At 35.2% G+C, this 15,081-nt stretch overlaps 1 protein-coding gene across 1 annotated transcript in view; it reads right to left on the bottom strand.

Moving 5' to 3' along the window:
* LOC129003720 (uncharacterized protein DDB_G0283357-like) overlaps positions 1 to 15,081 on the bottom strand; it is a 159,320-nt gene that overhangs the window by 37,572 nt on the left and 106,667 nt on the right. Inside the window, exons 7-8 of the mRNA XM_054432016.1 lie at positions 4,352 to 4,468; positions 1,529 to 1,738 (exon numbers count right to left, since the gene is read on the bottom strand). Of these exons, the coding sequence (XP_054287991.1) occupies positions 1,529 to 1,738; positions 4,352 to 4,468 (327 nt within the window). The remainder of the gene's footprint in view (positions 1 to 1,528; positions 1,739 to 4,351; positions 4,469 to 15,081) is intronic.

Here is a 15,081-nt window from a genome sequence, read left to right on the forward strand (position 1 = left end):
TGTGGACATCATCCTCGTCTTGCGCGATCGCGGTCAAATTCTGACCACCCTTCGCGGCCGTGAAGACATCATTATTTCGTCCCCTGCGGTCTTGTGGACAAAGTAATCGCCTCCCGTGATTGTGGCAAAATGGTAATTATCTCCCTCGGTTTTGTGGGGATCGTCATCCTCTTCCGCAAATTAGGCAAAGTTCCGATCTTTTCCCGCGACCGTTTGGCCATTATCATAGTTTTCCGTGATCGCGGCACCTGATCATACCTCACGGCCGTGTATAAATCATTATCGCATCTCCCGCGGTCCTGTAGACATCGTAATCGTCTCCCGTAGTCGTGAAGACATCGTAATCGTATCCCGTAGTCGTGAAGACATTGTAATTGTCTCCCGCGATTGCGGAAAAATGGTAATCATTGTCTTCCACGAATGAGGCAAAATTTTTCCCACGGTCATGTGGACATTATCATCGTCTTGCGCGATCGTGGCATAATTCTGATCATCCCTCACGGCCGTGTAAAAATCATTATTGTATCTCCCACAGTCCTGTAGACATCGTAACAGTCTCCCGTGGTCGTGAATACATGGAAATCATCTCCCGCGATTGCGGCAAAATGTTAATCATGTCCCGCAGTTGTGTGGAGATCATCATCGTCTTCTGCAATCGCAGCAAAACTCTTGCTGTTTCCCGCGGTCGTGTGGACATTATCATTGTCTTCCGTGATCGTGGTAATATTCTGGTCATCCCTTGCGGCTGTGTGCGTCTCCCGCGGTCACGGAAACATCACTGATGTTGTCATGTGCGATCACGATAAATTGAAAACTCTAGGTAGAAATACAAAATTCAGACATAATTCCCGGTTCAAAAAACTCCCGCATGATTCCCGGATTTCCCGGTTGGTGGACACCCTGTTATATATATTGCAAAGGGGCGCTACTGTTAGTTGTGCCTAGGGCGCTGACAGGATCAAAAACGTGCCTGGTCTATCAAAAGAAAAAGAATTTAAGCCCTGAGTGAAGCTCCGGGCAACCGTCATGTCCACCAGTAGGGAAATACAGCCATGATTGTACCTGCTCATTTTGGCTCACCCCTTGCTTGATTGGCACATCACTTTCCTACTTTTTGTGACCCATGTGGATAGGAAAATGGAACGTTAAAAGAGGCTACAACCGCCAACAAGGACGAGATTGTGAGGGTCAAAATATGTTGGATTAGTGAGAGTCATATAGGAATTATTATTACACGTATGTTCTCCTCGCTTAGCTGTTAGTTTTACGTTAAACCAATTATTGTTAATAAGGTACCATCCAATGATCCAATGACCTCTAGTGTATCGGCAACTCACAACCTTTAGTCAGTAGGTGTAGTGTCACAGGCTGTGAAACCAGACAGCGATGTTGTGAGGTGCACCACACACACAACATGAACTAGCAAATACAAAGTTGAAAGACCTCTAAATACTTAAAAAAGAAAGTAGTGATAATAAAGGCCTATATATATTATGTTTACGGAAAGACTACTTTGGCCTACAGTTACCAGGAGCAAGGTGGTGGCCATGGTGTACAGGAGGAGGCTGGCTTGGAGGTTCGTCAGTCTCATACGAGTTCTCTCGGCTGGTCTCCAAGGAACGCTGTGGCGTGCTCATCTGGTGTGCAGTGCTGCGAAACTGGCTGGCCGAGCTGTTAGCATGCTGGCCCACTGGATAGTTCAGGTCACTAGTGTAGTCACTATCTTCCGAATAACCAGCTGTAAAACACAAACGCTAATGAATATTGTGGCCTTTGTAGCATGGATAACTTAGTAGCAGTAAGTTAGTGGTTTTCAGAAATCTGGAGCTTTCAGTTAAAGATAGTAGGTGATGATGGTATCTGGTATTCTGATAGGACTCCAAAATAAATACCAATGTGATGATGTTGACTAGTGGTTTTGAAACCACCTTCAGCCATGGACATCAAGAGAATAAAAAGTTGCTCTTTTCAGTTACTACCATGATTTTTTTTTATGGCACTTTAACATATATTGTCTCCAATCAAGCTAATTCCTATGAATTCAATAAGCTAGTTAATAAATGCAATAGATATGGTAGCCTATTAGTTCGTTTTTTTGTGTTTTTTTTTGCCCATCTATCTCTAAGTTATAATTTGGTATTTTTTTCTTTTATGGAAATTCCTTACAAATGAGAATATAGGCCTACACACATTCCAGATTAGTTTACTAAGTTATTAGGTAGAATATGAACATAGGCCTGAAATCCACAAAAAGAAATATTTGTTTTTTAACAATTCTTTGAAAAGCCATGGTTTAAAGTAGGCCTAAACAAGATAATAAATGACCACATTGCTTGTTAAATAATAATAAACCAATTGAGTTTAACTCAGCTAATACTACCTAATAAAATACTAGATAAAATGGTAAAAGTATCTTGGGCTGACGTTAAACACTTTATCGGCTTTATCCATGGGTAGGGTAGATTAGATGTTTTAATTGTTTGGGTTGTGTCAGTGTCCACCTACACCAACCTGTCAAAATCAGATGTTAGCTTTACTTTATTTACTTTGCTAGCACTGATAAGATAAATCAACTTGACATTTAAAAAGAAACAGACAGACTTTTGCTAAAACAACAAGGATTTAGCATTGATCACACACTGCTTTTTAAATACAGTATAAACTTATCCAGTTATGCATTACATTACTTTGATTTTTGTTATTGCAGTACAATTTGAAATATAATATTTCAAAATACTTTTTTAATACAAATTCACAAAGAACCTCTGCATGTATCCATATTTTACATAAGTTAAGTTAGACAAAACGCAAGTTTTTAGCTTTTTACACATAAAGCTATATCATAGACTAACCAACGCAGATAGACTTCCAATCTCATTTCAAGTAATGTTTCAACAACACTGTCATTTCAAGCTGTCAAGCTTGTTTTTCGTGCCTAGTTCATGTTGATGACACTGGGCACTAGTGTCGCGCACAGAGCGTCATTCACGTTCACGTCATTCGTCATCATTCGGCGAGGCCGCCCGATAGGAATTCTGGAAAGAGAATAGGCCTATGGCATTCCTAGATATGTGGACCATCTTTGTGCTTAATTTTGGCTGAAACGGTTTAGTATTAGCTTAGCAATGAATACAGAATGGTTCTGTATTCATTGGCATTAGTCGAGCAGCTGCCCAGGACAGACAGACACCACTTCAATTTTAGTACTAGCTCTTGCCCGTCGGCTTCACCCAACATACTTTTGAGTTTTGTTATGAACCGGCTGAAGTTTGTGACTTTACTATACGGGCTAACATGACCTTTTAAATTATTATTCCGTATAGTAAGGATAAAGCAAATATTTATATTGCCTAATCACTTGTCTATCACTATCAAACTGCCAGTTATTCGGTCTAGTTTCTGCACCCATGCATTCGCCTTGCAACGGGGAAAAAATAATAGTGATGCGGTCTGTTGGTAAACTTTGTTACTTGTTAATGCTGTTGAACATTATAGAACTTAACTCCAGGCCGCGGCGTTCGAAGTAGCAAAACTGCCAGAAGGGCTGTGTTCAACGGTAATAACATCCGATTAAATGAGAGGGCGTCTGTCACCTGTCTGCCATGTTAGCTTATGGGACATCTGACGCTAAAAAGTACTACTTGCGACGTTGCCAATTCTACCTGGCCACGGCCTGGTGTTAAAGGTGGCCGTGATTTAAACTCGTGGTACTGGACTGGCCTTGGATAAACACGTCTATATATGGGCCAGCTGAAGACGATTTTAATAGTTGCATCCGTTGACTCTAGGAGTGTTTTTTTCGTCTAAAGAAATATAAAACGATCTAACAATTAACAATAGCACAAATAAATACTGCTTTTATAAAAAAATTCACACAGAAGTGGATCCAGCAGGGGGCGCCCTGCTCCTCCTTAGCAAAAAAATGTAACATAAAGATAAAGCCATGACCAACTGGCCACACAACAGTATAACAGCTCTATCACAAAAATCTTAACTACTAAATTAACTACATACCAAAGTTATTATTTTTTATGTCGTTTGTTGAATTATTATACGTGTTGTGTGTACTGTGTTTTGTGGTTTAAACCTTCAACAAACCTAATCAAGCAGTTCTGTGTTTACTGGACTGGACTGGAGGGCCTGACGATAGCATTCCGCTGAACCTGCGAGTTTAACACCTTGATTGTTGTGATTGTTAGATCTACTACTCAATCTTTTTCTTAATCCAAATTTGATAATAGGATGAGAAATGTAGCTTTGGTATCCAAAGAAAATACGGCTTCATAAAATTATACATTCAGAGTAATAGCCTATGTGGTGTTATATACTGATTATAATCAATACTACTCACAGTGTCCGAAGTACTGCATCTGTCGGCGCGCCTGTTCAGCCCGCTGTTCCTGGTCAACAATACTGTTCAAGTACTCTAGTTTCCTCTGCAAATCTGCTGCTTCAGTGTTCTCCGGATCTACAACAAACACGCTGGTTTAATATTCCTCTAAAAACTTCATGGATTTATTGTCAATAAAAATCAAAAGTAGGCTAACATATATACATAACATATTTAAATATTTTCCTGTTATTAAATTTCCTTTAGTGCGTGAGAAAAATAAAGAACCAAATGAAATAGTACTGTCGATAAAGAGAAACCCTATTCGTATGAAAATGTATAAGTAAAACGATTAGTTAAATGGATAATTATTTACTTATGTAAAAAAATCATTGATGCAATGAAATCTTATTAGGTTAGGTATCAGTTGTCGTGAGTAGAGAAGTATATGCATGAAAATAAGATAGAGAGAATTAACTAAGAGTAATCAGTTGAGAAAGTCTTCATAGGAAAATCGTGATTAGTTTAGGCATAGATTAAACTCCTTTTTTTGGTTTAGGTGATAGGATCTTGATGATCTTGTCGTGGAGTCTGTGGGATACTGGTTGTTCTAGGATGACTTACTTGTTATAGTACTTACTGTATAAAGGCTAAATCTTGTCGCCCCGAAATACTAGTTTTGCACGATATTGTAAAATTGGCCACTCATTGCAAACAGTGTAAATTATCATTGGCATAGAACAACTTTTTCGTCTGACGGATTAGTTGATATACATGAATTATAATTTACACTGTAATTTAAAGTACTTTTTGGTGGCATTTTGAAATTCACCCCCACCATTGGGGGCCTTTATGGGGTAGGGGTTGCATACAAATCTATGATTTTGCTGGGGATAAATTATTTTTTTTAAATGGCACCCTCTATCAAGTAGCCCATTATTTTAAAGGGCTTTAAAAAGGGAAATTAATGTCGCAAATCTGACTTTGATATACAGATATTCAAAAAGTTATGGAAGGAAAGGTTAGACGTTGATTAAACTGGAACTTTACATTCCATCACTTTTATTTTTTTTAATGGCTGTACATTTTCAAATAACCTTCAGTATACGTGCATGACCAGGGTGATGTTACACACTTTTTTAAAAAATAACTAGGGGGTAGTACTATGGGACACACCCCATAGTAGTATATTATAAATTGCTTATTGGGTTTGAAGTCATAGAGAACCGTGCTTTACTTAAACTCTGTGTTTCAAAAAATCTTTGTATATCCAATTTAAAATGTAAAAACGACAATTATACAAAAAAAATTAAATAGTGCAGTAGTAATTAACGTCTTAACTAATTTTGCGTCAAGAGTCGCTGGAGGAGAAGTTGTAATTATAATTTAACTATTTTAAAAGGTAAATAATGGGTAAACTTAATGAGGAAAAAGTGCCATACAAACACTTTTCACTAATTAAAGTATAAAATCAATTTTTTTATGATAATAAAATAGTTCAATTAAACTGTCACCGTACCCTATATGTTTTCTACTCCTTGCTAATTAATACAGCTGCACTAAACGGGGGAAAACCAACACAAATAACTATTTCTTGATGTCCCTGGCTGCACTACCAACCAAGTAACGAAGTTACAAAAATTACCTCACAAATATTAATATTTGGGTAAAAAATCACTTTGACATTTCTAGCTTATAAGATTGATTTAGTAGGAGGTAAATCCTTTATATATTTGTGATAGCAAAATTACAACTTTGGACAACAATGTCGGAAGTAAAAATGTTAGGAACACGTACATTTTTTACTTTTGATGAAATAATTGTGAGTGTTTGGGTGTATTGAAGTAGACTTAGTGGGAGAGAGACTAGGTGCACACTCATTCTTCCCGCGTGTTGACAAAATGAAGGTACAGTAGTTAATAAAGCTCAGCTGGTTAGTTAGGCGACCAGACTACACCGTAGTACCACTGACTTTATAGTACTTTAGGTAGGCGCACAAAGGACTTAGCCTACACTGGATCGAGCAGGCATGCATGCTCAATGCTTAAACAGTGTCTTGCAGAGCAGGAGATCATTTCGAGCATGCCTGAGGCCTTGGTGCAGATGTGGTGAATGTGTATGGTCATAACTTAAATGACAAGTCAACAAAACACCATGGCCTCTGTTGGTTAGACGTCCAGACCAGACTGCCATGTAGGAAATATTCAGTATCCAGAGAATTTTGTTTTATGCTAAAATTTATAAACTTATTCTTGGTGGAATTAACATAATATTATCTTTGGACTTGGAACAAAACTTAGCTGAGAACATCATTATCAGCAAACTAAAGAAAAGGGGCTTTGACAACTCTCTTTTTGTCATTAATTAATATGGAGATCAGAAAATATATATTTTTTTCCAATATAGGCTATATAAAACATATAGATTAAAAATATATATATTTTTGATAAAATGATTGTAAGTGTATAGTTGTGTTTGTGTGGATTGTTTAGACGTTTCGTTGGATTGTTGTTTGCTGTAGTGATAACGATAAGGTTGTCGACAAAGGACGATAATAAGTAAAAAGTTTTGTTTGAAAAATTAAAATCTACTGTACGACGTGCTAGCACAACATCGAACTATTCGTTTGATGAAATAATTGCTCGTGTTTGGGTGTGTTACAGTAGATGGAGTGAGAGAGAGATAACTGATAAGGTTGTCGACAAAGGGTGATGCAGGTTGTCATACCCCCCCCCCCCTTCACCCGACAAAGGCCCATATTCCCCGCTTGTCTACTTCATTATACTGTACAGCGAACCAATTATTCGGGAACGTGTTAACTCATAAAGAAAATATTATCACTTTCACATCAAACATTGATACCAGAAGGGCCCTGGAGAAGAGAGATTTTCCAGGAACATGTTTATCAAATTGATTAACTACATTTTCATCATGGAAAAGTAAAATCGTAGGTAATACTTGAAATCAAGTTTTAGGTACCAAACAAGTTGACTGTAAATTATACGCAGGATTGCAAAAATTAAATTTGTTTAGGAAGTACATTGATTTTTAAGAGTGAATAAAAAGTTTGGTTGGAAAATAGTATTAGATAAAACAGTGAATTTACAGATATATTCATTCCCTTGCTGTAGGTTTGATTTTCTTGCTAAAAACATATATAATCTTTCACTCTGAATAATTCTGCAAAAATAACTCACGATTAATTTAATATTTCTTGATACTGTAATTCATAACTCTGATTGGTGGGAAACTCCTTACTTTTTAAAACTAGATCCTAAGTAGTCGAAACTGATTGAATCTCGTAATTTAATTTTTTTATTACAGGTCAATTCAAATGGCAAAATATTATGTTAATGAAATCATAACGTGCTATACTATATTTTATACATAGTAAAATGGGAAAACAACTTATATATTTTTTTAATGAATTATGGTTTGTTTGGAGACTTATAAAACTAATAATAATCTTATAGGGTTAGGGGGAATATATGTTTGTATCCATTGGCATGATAACTCGAGAAAAATGACCCGATTTCGATAAAATTTGGGATAAGCGTATCCCTAACCAGCAGGATCGGACTAAAGGAACGGGGTTTTTATGGGCTAAACATTTGGTTTTCCCTTCTTTACCTTGAATACATAAAGTTTGCAATTTCTTTCCAAACCATTTTGTAAAGCTTAAAAACGAATAATTTAGTATATTGCAGCATTATTATGCGCTTTTAATTATTATGATCCGAGCGATAACAAAAACTTAAGGGATGAGTAGCAAAAAGTGAAGTTCAAACACTAAAATCTGTTCCTATAATAAATAAAAATCTGTAGTTAAAATCAACGACTGGGGACTGGATATCAGACTTTTGAAATATTAAACACTCTTCAGATTTCACAATAGAATATGAAGTATATACCTACAGTGTAAAGGCAATGTTTGTTGCCAAGGACCAAAGTTAATTAGTTAAACGATAAGCCACAGATGCGTATTTTATAAGCTAATTTTAAAATTTTACGTTGAAAATAAGCTATTACTTCTTAACTTTGATAAACGATGATAAATAATAGACTACTTGAGATTCAAACAAAGCATTTCCCCGGATAAGACACGATTAAAACTCTTAACAACCCTTGGTAAGAGAACGATCAGGATGAAGATAATCTTTTTGTTTTGAGTTTTGCTTTCACATTAGCCTTTACAATACAGGAAAACAGCAGTGTAATTGGTTTCTTATCTCAATTATTACTTCTACACCAATTGAGAACGAAATGGACGATTTTTTATACATGAAAAATAAATTTATGATAATATCCATATATTGCAAAATATTTTAAAGGGTTTATAATTTGACAATTTATTTAACTATATTTAGGATCCCTTTCTTTGTCTTTTTCAAGCATGCTACAACCTGGAATATACTTTAAAAATATTGAAAATCACACAATATACATCAGTTAATGAAAAACACACCCAATGAGGCCTGTACTTATATTAATGAAAATACATAACTATAAAAGATAGTTTGTATAGCTTTTGTTGTAAGTTACTAAGAGCATTTTTTAAATAAAAAGATGAATATATTCAACTATTCTGTGCTCTAAACTTTATATTGATTTCTGTAATGTACTGTATGTAAATCTTGTCTTCTAATTTGTTTGTGCACGGCCCAACATTAACAATCTGTTTAACTTGATTCACAAAAGTTGTTTTTTTCTTTGAGCTATAAACACCAATCCCTCAAAATCCCTGTGACCCTTAAATTGAACTACCATCAGATTCAGCTGATTTTAATTGATGATTTTTTCTACAACAACTTCTTAACCAAGCAAAACTGAAAGGAAAACCTATCGGAAGCTAAAACATCTCCTAACCCACATCAGCTATTGCAATATCAGTTGAACTAGCGGAGCAAATCTAGTTTCGGCAGAAGCACACTCTGCGAGATGTTCATTCAAATAATATGTTATATTATAACGTAACAATGTAGTAGATTCAGTATTGATAGTATTCAAGAATTAATGTTCCAGTGCAATTGCCTCTAAAGTCAATATGAATTCAAGGTTGAAAAGGTCAGAAGCCTTTAAAAAGAAAAGAAGAAGGGAAGAAGGAGGAGGGGTAGTAGGAATAAAATAAGAAGAAAGATGAGGGAAGAAGAACCAGGAATATAATAAACAAACCATAGAGTACATTTCTAGAAATCATACTTGACTTAAGAATTTACGAATTATTCAATGAAAAACGTCGTACAGAATCTAAACCAAACGCGTGACTGGCGTAAAATGACAGTAAAAGACGACGAAGACCAAGACGCACGTGCTAAGGACATTAGGCTGGCCCGTGAGCCTCAGATTGAGGCACGCACTTTACATAACTCTTGGTAAACAATTCCTCCTCTGAGTGAAATGTCAACAAGCCATTCTGATGAAACTGCAGCACTGTTATATAGGATGGCCTTTGAGATGTAGCACACATTTCGTATTATTGTAAAATCGGGTAGATGTTATGTTTACAGCACCTATATTTGCTTAAGTATGAGTTCCCACCAGCCCAAACACAAACATTTTAGAGATTTACTAATTTTAGAAAAAATCATTTACCAATACAAATTTATGGTGACGATGCTGGTCACGTTTAGTAGTTTTGAAATTATGAATAGCTAGGCTAATTAAAGAGAAATAGAAAGGGTCTCTTAACCCAAACCAAAAATGAATTAGCCCCAAGAGGACAAACTCAATAAGGGGCTATGCAGAAAATTGGAGCATTTTCTCCTTACCTTCTCACTGAGATTGTGGTCTTCTATGTGTCCCTAGATCATAATTTCGTCATGACAATAACCCGTGATAGTGACTAAAATTTAGATCATCTACTACCCCTGTTACCGCGAAGACGTCATCATCGTCTCATGTGATCGTGGCAATATTTTGACTTTACCCCGTGGTAGCGAAGACATGATCATCGGACCCGCAAGGTCGACTCCAGTTATTTCAAAAACCTTACCATTTCTTACACGATCTCAAGGCAATGGTGTAGGTACAGACTGTACTTTCATTGATGAGTGTCGTTTGCAAGTAAGACAAGTTTTCAAAACATTTGTAACACTTATTCTCCCTCCTAATATCCAAAATCGTTGTCTCAGAACAGTGAGTATCATTTGAGTACCAACATGACAATTATCTTTGTGCATATTCATTTTAGTTTAAAATTATAGGATCTTTTGAATTTGGTAAAACTAATAAACAGAAGTCACGTGTATCTTCTCTCTTGCTAACTCCAGTTTTTACTCTGATGAAACCTTCTTTATCTTCAACAGGAAACAAAGTTTTGAGTTTTATATCCTTATTAGTATATCCTTATTATTGGTAACATGAATATCTATCTATATACCATTTTATCAAACAAATTAGACACATTATTTAAGCCCAAATTTTTATTTTAAGATAAGTGAAGAATGTAGTGAGATTCCTTTTGTAGCGACTAGTCTAGCTTTTTAGCCAGAGCAATTTTTGTTCAGCCTAATTATTTACAATAGTCCAGTTTACAAAAGATATTGCCCAGGATAGAACCGGCAACCTATTGATTTATGGGTGAGCAATACAACTATTTAGCTGCCTAAATAATACTATCAACTGTCACATATTCTATATAAATTATTTGAGATGTCTCCAGTTTTGTACTGGACTTAGAAGGAACTGCTAGTTATAGTTTTTATTTTTATATTTGTAGAATACCTCGTAAAATGTGGAGCTATGAATGAAAAGTAAGCTACTACATAAAACAAAATTATATTCCTCGGTTCTAAGATATAGAGGGGTTTTTAGCTTAGTTCTAAACGTAAACAATATTTAACCATTGTAAACTTTACTCCTAGAAATATTTCGAAGTATTCTATAACGTATATAATCAGAATCCTCGACGACAAAGATATACCATGTTTCACTCCCACTACGGACACAATATGCACAAATATTTCTAAGAGACAAAAATAATTTATATTTATGACATATAACCTTTATTTGTGGAATTCAGAGAAGTAAGCGAGGCGTGAAGGGTAAGGTTTATTTATTGCCACTTGATTAAGTAGAGCGCGTGGGCTTACCGCGTGGTTGTTCGGCACATTACACGTGGGTTAACGTTAATAGACTCAGGATAGCTTTATACGTGCCCACAACTATCGTTGATACATCAAATAATACAAAACAATCACTGTACAAGTATCTCAAATCACATGTTAAGTTGTATTTTAATATCAACGTTGAGTTAAAACCTTTTAAGTGCAAATTCTGCAGATCTTCTTTTGGCTTAAACTTAAATTTATTACCATGATGGAAGCCACACCAAATTTGTTTTTATATTGACTCGTACAAAATATACATGAGGCCTGTGCGTGGAACCACGAAATACCAAGTGTGACAGAATTAAGACAATGTATTCAAATAAATATATAATGTACCGTAGATAATGTACCAAAGTGTTGTAACTTTTTACTGTAGAGGAATGTATAAAGCAAAGAAAGATTTTCAGTCGATTCAGTATAAAATTTGGTGTACTGACAAGTATTTTTAGTGGCGTCGGAACGCAAAAACACGACATCGCAGCCTTGAACCCTGGCTCTACCGACTGAGCCAAAACCACAAAAGCTTTCCCACTAGCCTAAGCAAACCCTTACCGGTGCCAGATTGCCTGTAATATTTAAGAGTAATGATGTTTGCATATATTGGAGTGGATTGGATGTTAAATATTGCTTAGTAAACCACAAACACGTAAAACAAGACATTATTATTGGAAACTGGTTGGTTATTGGGTTCGTCTAGTAAAGAGAAGGGTTTCGATTTCATCCAGAGAAAGCGTAGCAACTCTTAGCTTTGACTATCAATGCTTTTAGCTAATTTCCTACAAAGGAAAAATCAATTATATACACATATGAATAATGTACCTAGGTCCCATGGTAAGATATGGATCTGAACTCTATTTGCTTTTTCATTTTGAAGTCGCCAGAGGTGGTGTTTTCTAAGATTTGAATTATATATTAGTAAGTAAGTATATGTTATGTTAAATTTTATGTTTAAAATAACTTACAAAACTCCCCCACCCTCGTCACAATTGTAGGTTATTTTAAACAGAACTAACGTTTTATGTAATCTATTTCCATTCAGTTCTAGCAAGTCAAAACAAAAACAAAAATAAACAATTAACTCCGACGATACATATTGAAATCAATATAATTTTATTTTTAAGGTAGTACAATACAGAAAATAAAAGGTAATTGTGCTTAAACGAATCATAAAAAAAATTAAACTACTAGCTTACAATATTTAAAATATGTCGCTGTAGAACCATACAATAAAGGGAGATTTCGAGTAATATTAAAAATAGTTGGACCAAGGGATGAAAAGTCGTTTATAAGAGTACAATCGAATAGTGATGTTGGTAATGTTTATAAAGGGTTGCATTCATAGGCACATAAAAGACTGAGGTAAGATGGTGGAACCTTTCGTTTGATATTCTGGCCAAAAGTTACAAGTTACGGGTTTATTTATGACCAAAGTCCTAAAACAGCGATCGTGCCTCTTAACCTTTGTTCTTGAATAGGTTACCATCCAGAAACAACACTACATCTCCGTTCGCTTTGGCTTTACTAATACTATTCTGTTAATTCTTGTTACATACATTAAAAAATCAGTTTTTCTCTAAAATTTAAAAATTTATATAGTCACTGGCAGTAGCCTACGGCTACGTACTTTTTTAAGTGACATTATCGGATGTAAAGATCCATTTTTAAAACTTATTTTTTATAGTCAACACAAACAAGTACCCACTTCTGTTACACGAAATCGGGCGTTGTTATCAAAAACATGTTATCACAAAACTGAATTTGAGTGAAAGAAGAGTTTATAATGGGGTCTTTTGTCTTTTGAAGCATAGTTACTGAGGTCTTGGAAGATGAAAAGTATTTGATAATTCCAATGATTAAGGTTTACTCAAAGGATACAAGTTTCATTCTAATGGCTTTTAAAAATTACAATGCCAAAAATATAAATTTAAGTTTCATATAACGAGAACTAAATACAATTGTTATGTAGATTAGTATGTGTAGCCAGAGTTCTTGTGGCACATACAAATGTCCATTGTAATAAAATCTTTCCAGTTAAAAAATATACAATACTTAATATATTTGGAGGCGTGAAATATCAAGAATATAATACTACTTAAACAAGTTTTTTTTACAAAACGTTTATTTAGGTATAGTTTTGAAACAACAAAAAATTGTCTGCGTTTTTAATTCTGTTCACGTACAGAAGAGGGAATGTTTTCAAAGGAGGTAAAATGCGGGAATCCACCTCCAGACAAATCGCCTGTCGTCACGTTAGGATAAAAGATTCGTAGTAGAGGGTGTGTTGGACTGTATCACGTTTACTTTTGAATCTACTATCTATAGAAGAAATAATTTAAATAGTGCTATATCTTCTATCATTAAGTCTAGAGTTAATTGCATGATTTCTTTTAACAAAAAAATAGGTAGGCGGCCTTATTTAACCTTACAGCAAAGCAAGAAGTAAGCCGGTACGGTACGAAGGTGAACTGTACTGATCAAATGTTTGCGGCAGTGACTAGGATCCGAACCCACGACATCGCTGCCTTGGGCCCGAAGTCCGCGACGCTACCAACTGAGCCACCGACTGACTCTAACACATAGCATAACACTTGTTTATGCCAATACATATTAATCACTTCTTACTGCTGTATTGCAATCGGCGCAGGTGTTATCACCACAGTTTGTATGACGGACCATACTATACTAAACTCACTTATAGATTTAACTTTTAGCGTCGTTAATTCACTATATTAAGTCGTATTAAATAACTAGTTTCACGCAATTATGGATCAATTTTATATTTCCTTAGATCGTTAAATTGTGAAAAATATCATAACAAAATCGTCATGAGAAGTAATTAAACACCTAAAAGTGAATATTAAGATTAGAGAAACATAAATTTAATATTGGTGATTTAATACATAATATTTGTTACACTTAAATAATATGTTTCTTGAAATAAAAAAAAGTAAAGTGAAATAAAAAGTAGTAAGCTCTGAGATAGACTCATCCTTAGTAGTGTTCAAGGTTCACAGAGCACACTGTTTTGAGAGTGTTATTTTACCTAGATGGGTCTTAATCTCGTTTACAGCCTCTAGAAAACGGTTAACGACTCGTAAAATTAGATAACTTGTTGTCAACTGCAATCGAGTCTTTTGTTTAAGTGTTTTGCTGTCAGGTGCTTCAAAATGGCTGTGAAAACTTCCCCCATAAACTTACAACTAGCTTTTACAACTCTTGATTGTATGATCAATAAACGACTCAGGCTTTTGTCAATGTAGATCATACCAACAGTTGTTTATATCGTTGGATCATACTGTCGTATAATTAGCATTCACTGCCACTGTAAATAAGTTATAAAAAATACTCACGTGTGCTTGTTTAATGCAAGTTAGGGTTAAAAATCATGGACAAACTAAGGTGTTAGAACTACATCATATGACAGTTTATTTATACAATTTCACATAAATTGCGGTCTTATGGCTTTTATCTTCATGCATATAAATAAGATAAATTTGATTATTTTAGTAGGCGCGTAGTTGGTCTAGGGTTAAGGGCCCTGGACAAGTGCTGGAGGACGGGCTCGATTCTCAACTAATACCAATTATTGCATCTGGCTTTTGACAATGACGTAACCTAGGAGTCCGTAGCCCACATATGAAT

The sequence above is a fragment of the Macrosteles quadrilineatus genome, unplaced genomic scaffold (assembly GCF_028750875.1).
Source record: "Macrosteles quadrilineatus isolate MER2022 unplaced genomic scaffold, UCM_ALF_1.0 Scaffold_9__3_contigs__length_116548681, whole genome shotgun sequence".
Classification (NCBI taxonomy): domain Eukaryota; kingdom Metazoa; phylum Arthropoda; class Insecta; order Hemiptera; family Cicadellidae; genus Macrosteles; species Macrosteles quadrilineatus.